We start from the raw sequence: 20,551 nt of genomic DNA on the forward strand, positions 1-20,551 counted from the left end.
GTGAACACACTGGTATCTCCTAACTCTTTCCTGGGGCAATATGTGTGGAGTTGGTTATTATGTTAATTTGCCCCACTGTGATGTCACAGTGGGGCGGATGCGCTCACTCACAGATAATCTTTTAGAGCCAGGCAGCTAATAAAAATAATAGGCAGGCACTCCAGGGATTTGTATCCAAAACATTTCCGTTATATGTAGAGATGATGGCCGTGTTTATTCATTCATTCATAAAATGAGCGGTGAGAGAGGTGCTGTTCATTATTGCAAGGCAGCTGAAAACTGCGGGGTTAACATCATAACTAAAATATAGTTCGACGAATTAAGATGTGGATATCAACATAAGTAGTATGTATCACTAAATAAATAAAATGGTTGATTTCACAGTGAGGCATTAGTGATCCTAGCGGGGTTGGCTCCCTCTAGTGGACAAACAGCAAAGTGCGCGAACGCAATCTCTTTCGCCACATTTTTTAGAGTTGATTTATTTTTTTTTATAATTGTTCTACATGAAGCCAAAAAACATTTGTGGTCTACCAAAGCAAATAAAAGAAATACTTTTTTTATTTGTTTTTTTTTTGCTAATTTGACAAAAACCTTTTTAAAGTGCATATAAGAAACGTTCTTTAAAAAGAAGGCACCGAAACCCAGGACCATGTCATCATTCGTACCATATTTAATCATGGTTAAAAACAAAAAGAACAACAACAACAAAAAAAAACAAAAAAAAAAACGTATGATTTTCATTCCAACATGTGAAATGTTGGAAGTTGCACATCACAAATCAGGACAAGTGAGAGGCAACAACATCCCTTTAAAACAATCAAATTAAAGGAAGAACTCATAACGCAATTGGCAACTCAAGTAGAACACACACACACACACCCCCCCGCACACGCACTCCCACACACACACACACACACGCACAACAGAGTAAAAAGCTGCTGTTTAGCTCTTTGTATTACACACGTACTGTCGTAATAAATATTAGAAAAGCTTGGCACGATGACATCATAACGTGAGGACTGAAATGAACAACAGAGGGTGAAAAAAAAGAATAGAAAGTTTATCCTCCATGTTAAATACCTTTAAGCTACATCTCCACGATTTGACAAAAATAGACAATATTTAGCGAAGAGCCATCTTGTTTCAAAGGAGTGCTTCTAGATAGAAACGCATTCATTCAAGTAGCATTCAATACTCGTGTCAACAACTATTTGTAGTACAGTACATCACTATCGTATAGTGTGCATATGACGCCTTGTGCGGTGGCTTAAAGTGAAATCGAATGAGTTAATCTGCTATGATGAAGTCGTGTGGATTTTTATTCATCTATTTTTTTTTTTGTCTCTCACTTCTACGGCGCTCCGTCGGGGATCCACAGAACTTTATTCTGCTCCTGCTCCACGATGGTGACTATCTGAGTGCAAATGTAGGAGACGCTGCCGCCTTGGACAACACCTGCAGGGAGGGACAAAAGAAAGGAGGACGTGTAGCCGTGGCTGAATTTACACAAAACGGTTCAAGTGCACAGTTCTGGTTCCAAAGTTGCACAATTTTAGTTTTCGGTCAATGTCGACAACTTGCAAGTCTGGACTGACCTGTGAAGAAGCGGTTGTACTCCTGCTCAGTCTTCTGGGCCGCCTCAAATTGCTCCTTGGAAAGCTTCTGCGAGAGTTTATCGCGCAGGTACAAGGGATCCCTCTGCTCTCTGAGAACACACAAAAAAATCGACGGCCTCAATCCACACACGTCACACGCATGCCGCAAGATCACACAACGCAGCTTATTGCCGCGTGGTTTGCGCGGCGAATGTTTTTGCTGCCCACGCCGGGAATTGGCGCCACGGGTTCCTGAGCGGGCTTGCTCCTAGACAGCTGGCACTCAGCTGATGACGACGAGGGAGGGGGAGGCTTAGCGACAATCCATCTCTTCCTGCGTGTTTTGGATGCGTGCGGCTTGAGGAAGTCGGTCGGGGGGCGAAGGAAGGGGACGAGTTCAACCCCACCGTGATTACAAATGAAAAATTAAAGCCGCACGTGGCTATGAACAGGCCTTCGTACCAATCCTCCAAATTAACAATAGCGGCAAAAAAAAAAAAAAGTAGCAATTTAGTGTCAAACTGAAGTGCTATATGTAAAGATTTAGGATTAAACATAAAATGCAATAAATAAAAAATTAAAAAAGTGCTTTGGAAAACAAAATAAAATAAAAAAAAGCAAATGTCGAACTGCATACGTGAGAGGATTTATGCAAATAAAAGTGAAAATGTGTGGCAGGTGGTTCATGTTGTTCTTCGCTTTGTATTGGTTGCGTTGACGACACCACAAGATCATGAGAAACCAAAAAAAAAAAAAACGCCGCTCGGGTTTACTCACTTGATCTGCTTGGCATTTTTGTAGCGAATGAAAATGACGATGGGGTAGACTTGAACGCTGTGGAGGCGTTCGATGGCGTGCGCGGCAATGTCAAGCAAGCAGTGAGAGTCCTGCGAGAGAATGCGGCGCGGAGGTCACAACACAAAGTTGGCAAACACACGCAAAAGGAATACAGACAATGTGCAGTTTGAACTTGCAGCGCTCGACTTTTTGCGCATTTTGCTGTCACACCAGCTCGATTCGAAATGGATGAAATTCATTTCTTGCTTCAAATTTAAACAGCAAAAATAGCAAGCGTACAATGTTTGCAAATTGGATTGCGGCTATAGAGTTTTGAGCAAAGCCTGTACAATGTTCTTTTTGATTAAAAAAAATAATAATACAAATAAATTAATAAATAATTTTTAAAAAATTCACCCACTGAATTTTGAGAGAAAAAAAACCTTTCCAATTTGGAATAAGGCTGCAACATAAATTGTGGAAAAAAAGCAAGTGCTCTAAAAACTTAAATATTGTATGTAAATGTTTATTTCAGTTTTGAAACGTCATTACACTGCCCCCCCCAAAAAATAAAAAAAATCAACTATTTTCTGTGCTGTAACTCAGGCGTGTGTATGCATTCTATTTTGAAATTAGGCTGTAAGGTCAAATATGGAAAAAGTAAAGAAAAATATTTGGAGAAATGAATTTTCTGCATTTTAGAATAAGGCTGTAAAGTCAAATGAGTCAAAATCTTTGTGAATATGTTCCCAAGGAGCAAGTCTACCTTCTCCGTGATCTCTTTTATGGACGCCACCGTGGTGACGTCAAAATGGCCGCTGCGTCGCTTGTAGTCGATGAACACGCAGTCCTTGACGCCTCGCTCGATGGCCTCCTGGGACGCCTTCATGATCTCTGCACGAGAAACAAACGCATTGTTGCCCGCACAATCGAAAACATTGCCTGTCGGTGAAAGTCGAATGGTGACGTATATTTTACTTTTCTTTGAGAAAGAAAGGTGAAATTCCAAGATTGAAAGCGTAAAGTTGATCTTACCCGGCAGACAGCGACTGAACTTGGCGGGCGCTTCATTGACCAGCATGTCCTTGCTGGCCTCGGCGAGCGGCCCCAAGATCAGCACCGGTCTGGGAGCTAAGCACTCCACCTTCTGGACCCGCTGGTACATGAGGCTCGCGCCATCTGAGGAGGCAGCAAGACAAAATGTTGACGCTTTTTCTAAACTGAGCCACAAGGGCACTTCAAACAGAAAAGAAGACATGGCATCGGTACGCCCGCGGTTGACGTTGCACGAATAAGCAAAAAAAATAAAAAATTCTCGTCTGAAAAATAATGTAAACTATAAAAAAAATCAGGCGACATGAGGAAAAAGAAACACCTTCGGTGATGGGCAAGTAATCAGACATGATGGCTTCGGATGTCATCAGGTCCTTCCCGTCTTTGGAGCCGTTGCGCTTGTGCTTCAGCCTCCGGCGAAAGAAAGACCTCCGCGCGGCGGCAGACAAGGATTTGCCGCCGCCGCCGCCGCCGTCGTCTTTCACGTCGGCTACGCCGTGCCGCCTGTAGAACTCCTGCTCCATCCTTGGGGGCAAGACAAGTGGATCCACTTCATGTTCCTCAAGATGAGAAGCGTCTCCACGCATCTTGGCATCCTTACATATATTTGCTGGGAATGTGCCCTTTCTCCATCTTCTGCGCCTTCTCGTCGAGGTGCCACGCCATCCAGTAGCCAAAGTTGCCGTTGGGCAGCGTATCCTCCACGTAGAGGATGTCGTCCTTCTTGAAGCTCAGCTCCTGCTCGGCGTCGGCCGCCCTCTCGTAAAGCGATCTGGCACAACGCATTGAAAAGCGACAAGCCAAGCTCAAGGCCGGCAAAATTGCGGCATCGGCATTGAGACAAAAAGCCGAATGTCACGGAACGCACGTGGAAATGTGAGGCAAGTCCGAAAAGCCTCATTTCGTATACCTGATGAAAAATCCGTCTCCGGGGATCTGGCTGACGGCGGCCAGCTCGTCCACGCAGTTTTGTACCTTGAAGGTGACGGTCTCAGTGGGCTTTAACAAGTCCAGGTAAGCCTCCTCTTTGGTTCTGTTCTTCATGCTGACGCCATTGTACTGCGGGCAAAACAAAACAGATGAGTCAGCGGTCCAAACAAGACAAGCGGGTCAACGTGGAGTGACTCATCGTTGGCACGGAAACAAAGTGCAATACAAAACGTAGCAAAGGTGAATTACCTCACTTTTTTTTCCATTGGTCTCATAAGTGAAAATTGGGGCACTTGCAAGTCAAGGTGGCATTTTCGCTAAGGCGGACAGACGATACCTCCAGAATCAGGTCGCCGGGCAGGAGGCCGTCAGGATTTTTCGCAGGACTGTCTTCATCCAGACTCTCCACGAAGACGCCGTACAGGTTGCCCCCGCAGATCTGCACACCCAGCTCCGTCTGGATTCTCCTCAGACTCACCAGACGCGGCTCGGCCGAGCAACGCAAACCGGAAACGGGAAGCCTGTCGCGTCATTATGTCACCATCAATATTTTCCCCCCCAAAAAAAAATGGAAGAAAAATGGCGAGCTTGCGAGCAAACGTGTCCCGGTGGTACCGAAAGGAGCTGTGAGGGCTGCTGACGGGGGAGGTCCGCTTGGACGGGGGCGTGACCGTGCCCTCGTCCTGCTCGCCGAGGGTGTCGGCCACGGAGCGGTCGTCCGGGGTGCTGGCGCCGCTGTCCCGCGGGGTGAACGGCGTGCTGATGATGGACTCCATGCGAGAGCTGAGGAGGAGGAGGAGGAAGATGAGGAGGGGCACGAAAAGGTCACCAAATGGCGTTGGGCCTCACCTGGATCGCGAGTGATTGCCCAGCTGAAACATGTGCGGGTTGTACTGAGCCAAAATGGAAACCGTGTCGCACTGCTGCCCGATCACCAAGCGCGCCTGCTGCTCGTTGGCATTGCGCAGGTTGATCCCGTTGAACTGGAGACAGCCGTCCACGTTTGTCACACCACTCGGCAAGTTTGCTGAGTTTGTTTCTTTTTTTTTTTACCTCCAAGAGCTGATCTCCGTACTCCAAATGGGCTTGGTGAGCGATGCTGCCCGCAGTCACTTTGGACACAAACACGCCACCGTGCTCGCCGCTCACAATGGAGATACCCAGCGGCTCGGCTCCTTTCTGCACCGTCACGTCGCGCGGCTCCTCCAAATACGGCCTGACGGAGAAAATTGGCAAAGGAGACGCCGTCAACTCTCAAACGTTCGTCTCTTTATTTCATTCGAGACTGAGAAAGGGCTTGAAAGATGATTTTTGCCGCCATCGCTTGAATCGGTCCATGTTTCCATAATTTCAACAAGTTCATGTAAACAGAAGCGGTGAAGATGATGAAGAAAGTGACAAATAAATGAACTTTTCTGTCGCTCGCATTAACGAGCTCTTTGAACGCCAAACTCAGAAAAAGTGGAGTTTTGCTTTTAAGTGGCAGGCGAGCTCAAACACGTTTTTAGTTTTTCTGGAGAAGTCGATTAGCAACAAGAAACAAACCTCAAGCATCTCAAAGAGAGGAACTCGGGCCTCGCTGCCAGCCGATGCCGGACAAAGAGATTCGAGACAAATCTGAAAGCAGGCAAACCAGGAGAGAGAGACAAAGAAGGAAGGAAGGAGAGCAGCTTTTAATGAGCAGAAGCGAGGAAAGCTCAAAAGACGGCCATCCGTCACGCCAGGAACTTGATGGAGTGGAAAGCGAAGACCGAAACGTCACACTCCGCTTTGAGCGACGGTGGCGAAAGGACGCGAGCGAGGAAGCCGCCTTACCCGTCCTTCCGGCCGGCGGCGATGGGCGCGCGGCTGACGGCTATCCGGAGCTGCGTGGAGATGGAGCTCGCCGATTGGCTGCTGGCGAAGGACGACGTGTCCAGGCCGACGGGGGACTTGGGAGGCGTCGTCGGCGAGCTGCACTCCGAATGGGAGCGGGATTCTGGAGGTGGACGTTATTTATTTTGATCTTTTTTTTAATGTTTGCTCCCAGGTTGTGTGTCGTTTTAAGCGTAAAAACCAGTTCAATAGAATCAGAAAATGACTCCGTACCTCTGTCGGATCCAGTGGAGCACGGATATCGAGTTGGTGGAATCCGAATGCGCTCGGCTCTGTACTGCAACGCACTCAGAGAGACTAAAAAGCAAAAAAAAAAAAATGTTTCCACTAATAAATGCTTGCTCTGCTATTCGGGAGCTTCGATTTAGAACATGACGCGGCATCTGTAAAGCCGACGATTATTGTGGACTTTAAAGAGTGTTGCTCAATTCTTAAAAAAAAAAATGATGCAATTTCTAATAACACACACTTGCATGCATGCCACGAAAATATTTGGTGTCTTTAATGAAACTAACACACACCATCCAAAAAATATTTGGTGTCTTTCAACATTTTGTGTGAATTAAGGCACTATAAGTTCAAATACAATTTTTCAAGAGCTGCTATGTTCAAACAAAATAAGGGCTGTTTTGTGAGTGCCTATTTTTTTTTAAATACCCAGTCTGGAGTTGGAGGGGAGGGAGTTGGTGCCGTGAGGTGTTCGGCTGCCGTCGCTAACGTCGCCAGCGAGCTTGTGGTCGAGGTCCACGCTGTGGCGACCGTGATGCTGGGGGCTAAAACGTGCAGCGGGGCAGATCAAACCATTTCATTCCATGATTGTTTTGAAAGACGGCCAGCGGACGCTACCTCGCAAGCGAATGCGTGTGGACGGCGGAGCTCGGCCCAGGTGGGCAGTTGGCGCTCGGCATCTCGTGACTCCACGTGGGGTAGACGGCGTTCCTCACCGCCGACGTCTTCGCCAGACAACGAGCCAAGCCGCGCTGCGCCGGCTCTGAAAGGACACGGTAACGTCGGTTCATATGCTGACGACCTTTTCAGAATAATACACGGGAAACCCAAGCGAGCAAATGCAATCACGTTGAGTGACGTCACCATTGTGCACATTCGCGAGGGGCGTCGCTTTGTTCGATGGGCGAGACGCGATGGCGAAAAGGTCCCCGATGGCGTGGTGCCGACTTACGTGCGGTGGCGCTGCTGTAGCTGGGGGGGGCAAAGTGCATGCTGTAGCGGTTATTTCGCATCGGGGAGAAGCGCAACAAATCCATCGGCTCCGGGGAGTGCTCGTCATTGGAGAAACTGTGAACCTAAAAAAAGCAAATGAAATATTTGGGAATATTTACATGGACGGCGAGGACTAAAAATACATTTTGCCATTTTAAACTTGCGCGTGCGGCCCAAAGTGAAGATTCATATTTCGGGAAACAAAAAGCGATGGAGCAATTTTCGACTGACCTGCATCGGAGGCGGGATGTGCAACGGCGTCACGTTGCGTCGCAGCGCCGGTGCCGACTTGGGCCGGTACCTTCTCTTTTCAGGCTCCCGATGTTGACTCCCGTCATTGTCCGCCAGCGTCTTGGATTCTCGCGGCGACGTTTCGGCCGAGTAGTAGAGCGGCTTCCCTCCCTCGCCTTCCGTCACGGGACCGGTGGAATCGGACGCCGAGCTGTTCTGCTGCGAGTGCTTGAACCGAAAGGAGTCGCTCCTGGCCGGCGGGGTGGGCGGACCTTGAGAGGATTCGGCCAGCGAGCTCTGCGGCGAGTGTTTGGGCAGCTGAGAAAGCGACATGTAGTCCAATTTGGGAGGCGCTTCCGGTCTCCTGAATGTGTTCATGTCAAAGATGGACTTGCGTTGTTTGGATCTCTTGTAGATGGAAAGCTGCGCGCACTCGGGGACGGACGCTCCGGCGATAACTTTGGGCCACGTGCCGCCGCCGGCCTTTTCCGAAGGAGCGTCGCCGTCGGGGAGCACGGGGGTGAAGGTGAAGGGCCGGCGGTGGAAGTCCCGCCTCCTGTAGCCGAAGTCGGCCAGGGGCTCCGAGGGGCTGCGGGAGTGAAGGGAGTCGCCCGGCGCGTGGCGACAAAGCAGGCCGGCGTCGCCGCGCGCTTCCTCGTCGTCGCCGCCGCCAACCTGCTGGCACCGCATCTCGCAGGCGCAGCCGTCGGCCTGCGAGCAGCAGCTGCGCTTGGAGTTGCTTTTGCAGATTTTCTCAGAGTCCCTCAAGCTCTCGTACAAACTCTGGCCCGAGTAGCTCTGCGGCAGGAACTGTGGATCAATAAAAGAAAAACACGTCTGGAATCATTGTTTTGATTTTAACTTCTTATTCTCATCGAGCTGCAACAGTTCATTGACACCACCAGATGGCGCCAAAGCAAAAGTATTGCTGCTTTGGCGCCATCCGAGTACAAAAGTACAAAGGTTTGGCGTGAATTTTGGAGGACAGATTGCGTGCGCAAAGTGAATTTGGAAAAGGCGAACAGTGAACATTGAGGGGTTTACTGTACTCCACTTTGCTTTTGAGGTCAACTGACTTTTAGCAGACAAAAGTCGGTCACAAGGTCATTTGGCTGTAAATGTTTTTTCATTTTCTTTTAGGAGTGCGCAATGTTCACCTTGGCGAGGGAGATACTGAGCGACTCGCGGCACGTCCTCAACAGAGCTTCACACTCGGGCAGTGACTTGTTATCAAGCGGGATGCCGTTAATCTGAAATGGGCGAAAACAAAAACAGTTTAAGGCATTTCGGGATGTTTTTGCTCAAGAGGTGAATAAGACATTGGGCAGCAGGAGGCGCTAGAGGCGCTATCCACTCACAGCTAACAGCCTGTCCCCAACTGTGAGATTATTGTCTCGGACTGCCGGACTGCCAGGCGCCAGCGAAGCCACAAAGATGCCGCTTTCCAAGCAGAGGCCACAGTCTGAGAGGACAAAGTCCAGTTCAACTTTTACAACGCAGATAAAAGTTTGGGATTGCCTGCTTTTGGGTGACAATTCATTTGCATGTGATCGTATAGAAAGGGTTAGGCTCTCAGATCGTTATGAGAATTTGACGTCACCGCGTGGTTTCATTCTAAGCTTGCGCCTGAAAAGCCAAAAACGGAAGCAGATTGTTTTGAACCTTTGAGTCCAGCGAGATTTATCTGGACCGGAGTGGCGACTCTTCCCCCCAGCGACTTCCTCCGGCGGACCACCATGTTGATGACGCCCTCGCCGCTCAGCACGGCTTTGATGGCCTGCTTCCTGTCCTTGCAGGTCAAGTCCACGTTGTTGATCTTCAGCAGCCAATCGTTCACTCTGCGCGCAAGACGAATAATGTTGCAAATACTTGCTCGGATTTTCAGGGGAGTGCGTTGCTGGTGTCCGGCGTTTACCGTAATCGGCCTTCCGCTAGACTTCCTTTGTCCACCTTGCTGACAAACACGCCGCAATCGCCCGGCAAATACGGATCGTTTACCCCCTCGGCAATGTCGAAGCCAAGCGCTTTTAAATCCATGTCCTGCATGAAAAGAACGGCAAATTTAGACGTGACTCGCTTGACGGCAGCGGTTTAAAAAAAAGCAGAAAAGTCGACTGACCCTGCGCTTCTCAAACTCGACCACTTCCGTTTCCCATTCCACGGAGTCCATGTCGATGGCGGAATCATGTGAACTGTGAGCCATCAGCTGGCGGAACCGAGCCTCCTTTTCCAATTGGTCCTCCATTTTTTCCCTGCACAACAGACACACTCCAGTTTCACGTTTGACATTTTTGTTCGGCCTCATCTTGTTGCCAAGGAAACCAGTTGAAGTGAGTTAAGGAGCTTCTATTTGGCAAAAGAAGTCCTTGGCACCATCCAGTGGAGGAACACCGAACTGAGACCACCAGGTGGCGCTCAAGGATCGGTACCAGACTCAAATGTGGCCCGCCTGACCACATGAGCTCATCTTCAAGAGTAGTCGCAGCTCGTGCAGCAACATGAAGCAGACAAAAAAAAAAAAAAGGGCGGGGGTGGGGGGGCTCACTTGAGTTCCTTGAACTCTCGTACGGCGTCGTTCTTCTGCTTCCGGGTGTCGTCGAGATTCCTCAGCGCGTCCGCCAGGTCGCTCACGGCTCGATCCCTCTCTCGTCTCAGGTTGTCGCACAACGTGCTGAAATGTCAAACTTGTTTTCAGCATTCTTGACTATTATTTATTTCTTTTTATTTTTGTTGCTGCTGCTCATCTCACCGCACGCTTTCGCGCTCTCCCACGATCTTGTCTCTCTCCTGGAAGGCCCAATCTCGGCGACACTTGGCCACCTCCGCCTCCTGCAGGGCCTCCTTCAGCTCCTGACCGACGGCCTCGTATTGCTTCCTCAGCATTTCGATCTCCTTGTTGGCTCGCTCCATGTCCAGAGTGGCAGAGTCTTGTTTCTGGGTTGCAGTGGGGGGAAACGCTCGTTGTCATTTTTAACGGCAAAATAGAGAATTAGGAAAGAACAATACATTTGTTCCATTTCAAGCTTTTCCAGAAGGTTACAAATTCTCTTGTCATCTTTTTTGTCATCTATTTGTTGTGGTTGAAAAGTAGGTCAGGCGTGATTTAATTACGGCAAAATCTCTCAGTGGTCTTGCTCTACATTGCGAAAATAAACAGAGAGTTAGGGAGAACATTAATTAAGCCCGTGGCTGAATTGATTCCTGAGGAGTTTATTGTTGGGATTAATGATTCGACCACCAGAGAAGGAAAAGCCGTGTGCACTGATCATTTTCTGATCTAAAAAAAAAAAAAACAAAGCAGGGAAACGTGCCAGCAGATCAAAAAAATAAATAAATATGACCATTGTATTAGATGATGAAAGGATTATCGTCAACGCGGGGGAAAAAAAAAAAAATCAATCCGTCCATTTGTCTGTACCTGTCTGGCCTGGTAATACTCGCGCAGCAGCTGGTCACGTTGGATGATGGCCTCCGTCCTCTCCTTGCGGGCCACGTCTCGCTCTTCGCGCACCGTCTCCATGTCCTTGCAGGCCTGGCTCAGCTCCTTCTGCGCCTCCGCTTTGTCCTTCACCTCGTGGCAGTACTTCTCCAGAAGCTCGTTCTTCTCGCAGACCGCCCGGTCTCGGTCCATCAGCGACGACGACAGTTCCTTGAAAAACGGGCGCAAAGTGAGACGCCGCCGCGCATCCGTCAGCTGTTTGTTTGCGGGACGGTCGGTCAATGGTGCGACGTGCCGAAGTGGATTTCTCAAGCGACCGAAATTACAGCAGTGCCTTCAGATGCAATTTGAATTTGTTCCAGAGCGCAAATGCTGCTTTCTCAATAATCTTTGTGATGTGTGCACCTTGGCCACGTGGGGGCAGTATAACAAACAGACTGACTGACGTTAATCTGTCTTTGGAGTTTGTAGTATCATTTCATGCACTGAGCCTCATCAGTAGAGGGGGAAAAATAACCGACGAAACTTTTTAACGCCTTCATCAGGTCAAGGCAAGATGAAACGGTGGAGACACAATTTTCATCACATTCTAGTCAACTTCTACCATTTTACTCTTCCCACACTTAGACACATTGTAAAGGCCCATGAACACCCCAAAAAATGGAATTTCAAAATATCTCACAGCTCTCACTGGACTCCCAAATGCCCGTCAGCACTCGGACCTCGCGAGCACGGGCGTTACCTGTCGGAGGGCCTCCAGCTCCTCGTTGGCCACCCGCCGCTCCGAGGACGTGTTCTTCAGCTTGGCCTCGGCCACCTCCAGCCCGGTTTGGAGTCGCTCCACCTCCTTGATGACCTGGTCGCGCTCGCTCATGATCAGCCGGTACTCGCCGATGACCGAGTCGCGCTCGTCCTTCAACTTGTCGCACTCCTTGGCCGCTTTGAGCTGCTGCGTTTTGAAGCGCGTGGCCTCCGACTGCAGCCGCTCCAGCTCGCGCTGAAGTTCCACGTTCTGAGCGGCCGCCTTGGTCAGCTCCTGCTGGTCCAACCTGGGACACAAGCCGAGCGGATGACGCGGCCGGGAGGGAGTCCCCATCATTATTTTTATTTCCGTCCCCCTCCCTCACCTCCGTATGGACGAGGAGTACTGCTGCTGGTAGTGGATGGCGGCGTCCCGCTGCTTCATCAGCACGTCCAGCTGCTTCTGGAGGCGGCGCTTCTCCTCCTCGGCGTGGTCCAGGCGACTCAGGTCGGCGTTGCGGTTGGCCGTCATGTCGTTGTAGAGCTTGCGCAGACCCTCGTAGTCGCTCCTCACACTCCCCAGTTTGTCCACGGCCGAGTCGTACAGTTTGTTCAGGGCGTCCGAGGAGCCCTCGCGAAGCGCCTGAAAATTAACACACAAATTCGACTAACTCATGGAGAATAAGACAAGACGTTTACAACAAGATGTTTTTTTTTCTTCTTACTTATCAAAAACCTCTCTGGGAATAAAGTAATAAATAATATAAATCAATAAATGATAAAGAAAACGCAAGCAGAAAACAACCATTCCGTCTTCTTTCACTGCAAGGCAGGCAGGAGGCCTTTGGCGGGCGGGCGCTACCTGTTGGTGCAGCAGGCGCATGTCGGCCACCTCTCGTTGGTGGTCGTCGCGCAGCCGGCGCAACTCCTCGCACGCCTGCTTGGCGTGGTCGTGCTCGCGCAGCAGCTGCACGTTGTCCAGCCTCAGCGTCTCCAGCTCGTCCTTCAGCTGGCCGTGCTCGCCCGCCAGCCGGCCGTGCAGCGTGCTGAAAACATCGACAACATGCATCTTCTCAAAACGTGGACAAAGTCGGGGTTTTTTTCCCCCCATTCGAGTCCTGCACTTTTGTTTGCCAAACACAAACGTTTACGAACCAGCCGACTTGGCTTTAAACTCGTTGCTCATTTCATAATTCATCTTTGGCAGAGCGACGCCACCAAACCAGCTCTGAGAGCAAAAAGGTGAGCAGCAAAGAGATTTTTTTTTTTTTCCCCAGGAGTTGCGCAGACTAAAAAGAGTCTCGTCTGTCAAAAGGCCAGATGTTCTCCCTTTGAGCTCGTTAGCGTGCTAATGACTTAAATTGTGTTGGCAGTCAAACGATCGTCTTATGCAAAGACGCTTCCAAATGCAACTTGGATGCTTCGTGCAAGGCAAGAACTCAAAGTCGCGAGAAATAAATCAGAAATCCCTTTAGTGTCATTGTAGTCAAGTGTGCAACGGGTTTAGAGTCTCGTGAAAATAAAGTTGAAATTGATGAATCCAAATAAATTTTGAGGGGGGGCAAAAAAGTTGTTTGGGAATAAAGTCAGAATTTGGCAAGAAAAGCGTTCAAGAATCAAAAGTGAAAAGGATTCAAACGGAGCAAAGTTGCCTGTTTTTTTTTCTTTGGATTTCAAATATTGATGTGATGTGGCGCGCGCGGTCCCCAGAAGGAGCAGCTTAAGCACAGCAATAATCTTCATAATCATCTTCCGTCGACATCTGTGCCAGATGTTGCTCGGGAGGAGGAAGCACGCTTGCACAAACGGCTTCCCTCTTTCTTTTTTTTTTTTTTTTGTTTCCCTTTCCTAAGCCATCGAGGCGACACAACAAATGCTGCGCTTGTGGCATCTGGGTCGGGACGCTAATTACACAGCGTCATTTGGCACGTCCTCTTCAAGACGGCCGGGCGTCACTTCCAAACTTTGCAATGCGGCTTTGAAAATAAAAAAAAAATGTAAAAAGCTCTGGCTGGCTGCATGCAGACTGGCTCTCGGGCTATCACAAAGATGAAATTAAGTTGATGGGGCGGCTTTTAGGGCTTAACTCACTCGGCAGCTTGCGGACGGCGATGAAGAGTTCATCCCTATTACTGACACACAAATGAAATCTGTTCCGTGCAATCTGCTGTGGAAAAAAAAAAAAAGCAGGCTGAGCAACCCAAAAGTGGCTCCTTTTAAAAAATGCAAAACTCTGCATGTACCAAAGTCAAGGCAGCCTTCAAAAAAATAAAGTAAATTAATACAAGTGCTTTCAACAGGAAGCCAAACAAATGGCCACAAAACATTTTGGTGAATTTGCTCAAAAATGTCTGAAGAGCAAAATGAGTTGTGAAAATGAAGTTGAAACATTTTAGAAGCTAAATTGTGACTTTGTGAGAGTCGGACGATGATGAGAAAAATGACAAACAAAATATGGATTAGAAGAAATTAAGTCGTAATTCAAGCGTGAATTTATGACAACGTGAAAAAGGTTGGAATTTTATGAAAAATAAAGTGAAGCTATTCGGAAACTAAAGCCAGAAGATCACGGTGGGGGGAAGGTCACATTTAAAGAGCAAGTCGTTTTATTCGTCAGAATAAGGTGGGAATATTCTTAGAAAAAATAAAAAAAGAATGTGAGAAAAAGTTTGTGTTGCGTGCGCGCGAGCGAGCACTCACTGGTAGAAGTCCGCCTTCTTGACGGCCTCCTCGCACCTCCTGAGGGTGCCGCTGTGCTGGTTCTGCAGCGACTGCAGGTCGGCCATGGCCTTCATGCACTGCAGCTTCAGACGCTCGTAGTCGTGGCCCGCTTTCGAGTTGGGCCTGCGTCGCAAACGCGCACACGTTTAACATCCGACTTTCCGTCGTTACGAGGAGTCAGAAAGACGCCGCCAAAAATGTTCACTCCGCTTGGAAGCATTTGTTTCCGATGAGAACAACACTTGCGACGTACCGGCAGTCGTCGAACGTGCTTCCGGGCGAGGAGAGCGCCAGCCGCTTGCGTAGCTCGTCGCGCTCGCGCGTCACGTGGCGGAGCTGGAACAGGACCGTCTCCATCTTGTCGTGCACCCGCTGAGCGTCCGCGTGGGCCAGCGGCGGCGGCGACGAGGCTGGCGTGGGCGTACCTGCAACACGGGAGACGCTGGCACCACAAAGACCTCTGCCCATTGACAGACTTTTTTTTTTATGTGCCACTTCTTGTAGCCGGCAACCCCGCCACATGCTAGCGATCCGGCAGAACTTCCTGCACTCACGCCATTAACCAAAGCTCAGTTTCTATTTCAGGCAACACAGGCGAGTGGAGTCGGGGGTGCTGACCAAAAGAAGCCGGTCTGTGTGTGTGTGCGCGCGTGCGGCCTGACTAAATCCCTCTCACATCTGTGTAATCAGCAGCATGTGCTCAGTCTGAAGAGGGAAGGGCCAGTGGCTAATAGAATACGGAGGCCCAGATTCCACCAAGTTCACGATGGTTCAGTTTACAACTTTGGCAAGTACGCAACGGCACCGCCACTTCTTTTTGGCACCCGCCTGCTACCGACTGGACAGGAGTGAAAAATTTAACAAAAAAATTTTTTTTTTTTTTTTGCGTGGATCAGAATCCGAATCAACTTTATGTAAAACACAGACGGAATTTGTCTGCTCGAGGAGGTTTCTGGTGACAAAACTAAATGTTTGGATTTATGCTCGTATGACAACGTTTCCCAGAAACGACCCTCAATCCCAGTCAAGTCCTCTTTCCAAATTTGCCACGGAAACTGATTTCAATCGGCGCGTGCCGGCACGTTGTCGCGATTGTGAGAATAGCACCAACTCACCGACGCTGCTGAGGGAGCCGCTGCTCTCCGAATCGGACGGCATGGTGGACAAGACGCTGTACGTGGATCCTGCCGGGAAGCAAAAACAAGCCGCCAGTCAGTCGGGTGATCCTTTCCAGCATCGGAGCCAACGTCTCGGCTCGCATTCGGGAAACTCGACGAGGACGGAAGAAAGAAGGAAAGCGACAACAAAAAGTCAAGACGGTCCAGCCGGAGGAATAATTAAGGTGGGACTTTCCCCGAACGGGCATGACGGGCCTCGGGCGGGTGTGACGGCCGAGTGTGGCTAATTATCGGTTGTGCCGGGAGCTTGAATGGCGAGCGGCCGGGGCCCCAAAGAGGCCGCGGTGACAAGATCGCACAGCGGCCCAGTGAAAGAAAGCCCCCTTCTTTTTCGAGCCGACCGTGCGACTCGCAAGTGACAGAAGGGCACAAACACAAGACGCGGGAAGAAGAGCGAGTTCGGAAGGCAGTCGGCTGGAAAAGCGCCACACTGTCCGTACTGTCAGACGGCAATTGTCAAGCGTCCAAAACAAAATTTGCTTCAATTGGGTCACAGAGAAGTCAGAAGCACATCTGAAGACATTACGGTGGAAGTTGAGGCTTGAACACACGCCGCTGTTTAAAACGTTTTTTTTTTTTTGCATTGTCAATTATGGAAACTAAATATCTTGACTGAGCTTCTTTGAGTAAGTGTCAAGCAAACCAAATCTTACTTGGACGCCATCCGGCAGCAAGTAAACACGTTGCGGTGAGTAGAGGATTTTCATTTAGAGAAAAAAAAAAAAAGACAAATTGGCTGGCATCTACCGCCAATTATGTCACAATATAAAAAAATTTATTTTTTTTTGCTGTGGCCGCCAATCACTTACTAAATGTTCACTCTTCCTGGCAGGGACTGGTAACATTTGAACATTCCCAATAACAATTTAATAATAATATAGTTTTTAAAAAATAAAGTAGAATTGACAAATCAGTTTTGCACCACAACTCCAGCGAGTAAAAAAAAGTCGATTCATTTGATTCAGAATTGCCTCTTATTATTCCTGTTTTTTTTTTGTTTTTGCTCTCCCTCAGGCGAGGAGTGAAAGAGGGCATGCTTTAAAAAAAAAAAAGAGGATATGCCTCAGGAACGGCGACATCCCATGGATCAAGCCCTCTTTTGTTGCGGTGCTGGCCAAAGTTTCCCATGACTCTGTGAGGAGAGCGTCAAGCGGGCAAAGTTCAGCCTCGCCTACGCGAGTCACGTGCACGCTAGCGTCTGACCTTTGACACGCCTGCGACTCGTCTGGGTTCACCTTTGAGAATAGTTCAGGAAAAGCGCAAGACCATCTTTGCGGAAGTTGTCTTCTTCAACAGGGCGAGCCAGGACGCAAACTCGAACTCTTGCCTTGCGATCTGCTTCAGGCTGCATTTTGAATTTGTCAAATGTGGCACAAGATCAACTCTACTTTTGATGTTCCACATTTTTTGGAACGAACCTGGATTCCAAAATGCGTACCAAACCACAACCTTGAGCGTAGCGTTTTCCTCCTAAGCCTGTCGATATTCATTTGTTGAAAGAAGGGGTCAAATGGATGGATGTTGGCACAACACGTATGACTGGACGGATGCATGTTGCCTTCCGCTCTCGGGACCGCTCCCGCGAGCGTGTGACTCGAGGTGAAAAAGCAAACAGGCAGCTTACATCTGATTGGCTGCCACAAGGAACCAATTAGATGGCGCTGTGAGTGGCCCAGTCTGCTTCAGCACAGCACACAGCGCAAGAGAAGTGTGCTGCAGGGATCCAAAATGATCCGGTGCCAAATGCCAAATATCGGCCCGGTCGATAACCGGTCCATCGCTGTCACTTCTGTCGTATTGGGTGAGCGTTCCCCCCGCCCGCGCCCTGTCAGATGGCAGGTCGCCACGGACTGGAGGCATTCCGTGGTGGGCCAGTGGCGTCATTTGCGCCCGCCAAGCATGCACGGTGGCGGTTACGTCATGCGTGTCACGCTCGCGTCGCCACGCACGGCCGGGCCGGGCCGGCATCATGCGCTGCTGCCTGACACGTTACGGCGCTCACATACCAACATCTCGCTCAGCCCTGCAGCCACGCTGCTAGAAATGTTATAGCGGGTCTTTAATCCACTTGAAAAAAGGCCCACGGGGCACATGCGTGCATCGGAAATGATTTTAACGCAGCAAACCGAGAGAAAGTGGCTTCACGCCTTGTTTGCGACTGTTCTCCTCCTTTTGCACGCACACACACCGGAGGAACCTGTCCGCCCTGTACTCCACGTCGACTCTGCCCACTTTTGCTGCACCCCTTGCGAGCTGGCGCACAAAAGAGCTCTTCAGCGCCTCGGCAGCGGCTTTTCACATGCGCTGCCTAATTGTGAAATGCAGCGAGAAAAAGGGGCAGAAAAAAAAAAAGCCAGGCAAGCTCACGACGCAGCACCCGTCCTCCTATAAATAATACGGGGAGGATAAATGCATAATTGACACGTCGGCGTTCAGCTCGCTGGCTCGAGAGCAGAGAGCCGGTCGGAAAGGAGGTGCTGAAACAAATGCGGACATCGTTGCAGGAAGATTATTTTGTAAAAGTCACAAAGGAAATGACTTTGGCATAAAAATGCTAAACATAAAAGTGCTTTTGTGTTCACGGGAACACGATTAATTGAACAAAATTTTAATGGCGGGCAGTAAATCCTCCTTCAAGAAACAATTTGTCTTTATCTGATTGAAAATTCAACAAGGTACAATTCCGTTCAAGGCCACAAATAATAAACGAAAATTGAAGCTTGCGTTTCACCAGCCACCACTCAAGTGAAGTGGGAAAAAAAATGGAGCCATTCAGCTGCTGGCCTGTGGGCAAGGAGATCTTATGACAAAACTAAATGTTGATATTGATGCTTAAATAACTTCTCATTTAATAACCCGTAAGCCGCCGGGAATTCCCATAAACTCGCACAGAAGGTTACCAATTTGAAAGATTTCCAAAGTTCACCAGTTCCACTTCCCATCCAAAATTCCTGGAAACTTTGCAGCATTTTTAAAAGCAGTTAACGAAGCGAAACAAAACGTGCTTTTGTGCGCGTCCATGTTGACCTTTTGTCCTTACCGAGCACGGCAGGCCGCATTGATTTCGATTGGCTTTAAAAGCCATTAAAACATGCAGACTGGGAAAGGCTTTGTGATGGGAAAGTTGGCGCTAGCATCAAGTCAAAATTGCTCCCTGTGACTGACTAGCGACCAATCCCAGGCAAATTCCGCCTTTTACTCCAAATCACTTGAGAAACAATCAAAATTTTAGTTGTTTTTTTTTGCATTAAGTATCTGTTGCTGGTATCGAGCGCCTTCAAGAGTACCCGATATATTGAAATAATGTCGGTATCTGCTACCTGGAATGATTTGTGATTGCTTTTGGATGGGGATGGTCACCGACTACTTTTGGCCAAATGAAGAACCTCAACTCCTTTCAAATTGTTTTCTCGGCACCAAATGGCGTTTATTAGTCATTGAATGGTAAGTTCTACAACATACAACAAATGACGAACAGCTATATAAATACGTTAGGTGATCATTTTGTTCAGTGTTGTTCCATGAGTTCGTTTTATTGTCTAATATCCAGTTTGGCTTCATATAAGTCGGCAAACGCTAATTTTGAGACGAATGTCGTCGTGTTCAAACTTCGGCTTTTCGTCTTACCGGTGCTGTGGTCCACGGGCCCGGTCCCGGTACTGGTGCCGGTCAGCAACACCGGGCGCAGGTGAGGGTTGGTCTCCTCCAGGGCCGAGCAGAAGTCGGCGAAGTGGTCCCGGTCCTTGCGGAGCAGAATCTTGACGAGGAGCTCCACTTTCTCCGCCCCGTCGCCGCCGTCGCCGCCGCCGCGGGCCAGCTCGTGTCGCTCGGCCAGGCTCAACGTGCCTCCCCGGGACAGAACCTCCACGAGCTGGTCGGCGTCGGTGACGGACTCGGCCAAGTTGTGGTGACACTTCTCCAGAAAGTCCCTGTGCCGCGGATCCATGGCCAGTAGCCTCGGTTCGCTTGTGGCTAATCAAATCCTTCTGCCGCAGACTTTGGAAGCTTCAAGCGCGATAAAGAAAACGAAGAGGCGACCCGGTTCGGTTGGTGCAGCGAGACGACGAGTAGCCATGTTTGTTGACGGCGCCGAGATGACAACACTTTTTTTCTCTCTATCTCTCTCTCTCTTTCCCTTTCTCGCTCTCTCTCGCTTTCTGTTCGTCCCTCCCAGATCGGGAAAAGTCGTCGTCAAAGCTCCGCTCGCTCGGCGCTACGAGACGCTTCCGAAGTGCACACGAGTTCTGGCGACATGTTGGAAAGTGGTGCGAAAGTAGCGCAAACTTGCTTCGTGTTGCGCGTGGACAGTCTGGGCACAGGAAAAAGAAAAAGAAAAAGACAAACACGAAGGAGTACTCATGTTTCGAGTTTCCCAGCACAGGGATTTTTTGGGAGGGTTTAAAAGTGGGCGGGGCCTGGTGGGTGGACGCACCTGGCTCGCCGCGATTGTCAATACAGTATAGAAACACAACAACTAGAGTCGAGCTACAACGCGCACAGACAGAGATGGTGTGTGACCAGAGAGACGCAAGCAAGAAAGACAATATGAGTTTGTTCATTTCGAGGATGAGGAATATATGCCCTTTAGGTATTGTTATTCCATGGCCTGCACGTAAAGGTTCAAGTTTGCAACTTGAATACTAGTTTCGTGAGTTGGTCTGTCATTTTCCATGGTGTGTTAGCATTAAGCTAATAAAAATAAGTGTACCAAACTAATAGGAGTGACTCTCTGTGAGACAAGCCGAAGGTCCCAACAACTGGACATCCACCACAACGCATCGGAGCAA

At 49.2% G+C, this 20,551-nt stretch overlaps 1 protein-coding gene across 2 annotated transcripts; it reads right to left on the bottom strand.

The window, feature by feature from the left end:
- Positions 1-651: 651 nt before the first annotated feature.
- LOC148317841 (disks large homolog 5-like) lies at positions 652-20,161 on the bottom strand. Of its 2 annotated transcripts, XM_088284618.1 has the most exons (34): positions 19,392-20,161; positions 15,702-15,770; positions 14,840-15,011; positions 14,566-14,709; positions 12,728-12,911; positions 12,252-12,508; positions 11,867-12,173; positions 11,104-11,334; positions 10,435-10,619; positions 10,231-10,356; positions 9,805-9,937; positions 9,601-9,725; positions 9,348-9,523; positions 9,044-9,147; positions 8,843-8,935; positions 7,686-8,495; positions 7,414-7,537; positions 7,080-7,224; positions 6,891-7,006; positions 6,447-6,530; positions 6,174-6,336; positions 5,904-5,975; positions 5,412-5,574; positions 5,208-5,341; positions 4,974-5,141; positions 4,696-4,879; positions 4,339-4,487; positions 4,030-4,200; positions 3,751-3,953; positions 3,411-3,554; positions 3,142-3,269; positions 2,376-2,485; positions 1,599-1,708; positions 652-1,458 (listed from the first exon to the last, which is right to left on the bottom strand). In XM_088284618.1, the coding sequence occupies exons 1-34, from the start codon at positions 19,708-19,710 to the stop codon at positions 1,355-1,357; spliced, it is 5,907 nt and encodes a 1,968-aa protein (XP_088140744.1). In that variant the 5' UTR covers positions 19,711-20,161; the 3' UTR covers positions 652-1,354. The 2 variants fall into 2 exon arrangements, with proteins under 2 accessions (XP_088140744.1, XP_088140745.1); XM_088284619.1 differs by lacking the exon at positions 5,904-5,975 and having other exon boundaries at positions 19,392-20,160.
- Positions 20,162-20,551: the final 390 nt, after the last annotated feature.

Source organism: Idiotropiscis lumnitzeri, chromosome 20 (genome assembly GCF_059441095.1).
Source record: "Idiotropiscis lumnitzeri isolate Australia: NSW breed Sydney's pygmy pipehorse chromosome 20, RoL_Ilum_1.0, whole genome shotgun sequence".
In the NCBI taxonomy this organism is placed as follows: Eukaryota; Metazoa; Chordata; class Actinopteri; order Syngnathiformes; family Syngnathidae; genus Idiotropiscis; species Idiotropiscis lumnitzeri.

Excerpts from the sequence above, each read along its gene's own strand:
- LOC148317841 (XM_088284618.1), bottom strand. The coding sequence starts at position 19,710 with ATGGATCCGCGGCACAGGGACTTTCTGGAGAAGTGTCACCACAACTTG. Across the intron at positions 9,148-9,347 it reads AAATCTCGCTGGACTCAAAG|ACTGTGGCCTCTGCTTGGAA; the intron begins GTTCAAAACAAT and ends TTGTCCTCTCAG. Across the intron at positions 7,538-7,685 it reads ACATCCCGCCTCCGATGCAG|GTTCACAGTTTCTCCAATGA; the intron begins GTCAGTCGAAAA and ends TGCTTTTTTTAG.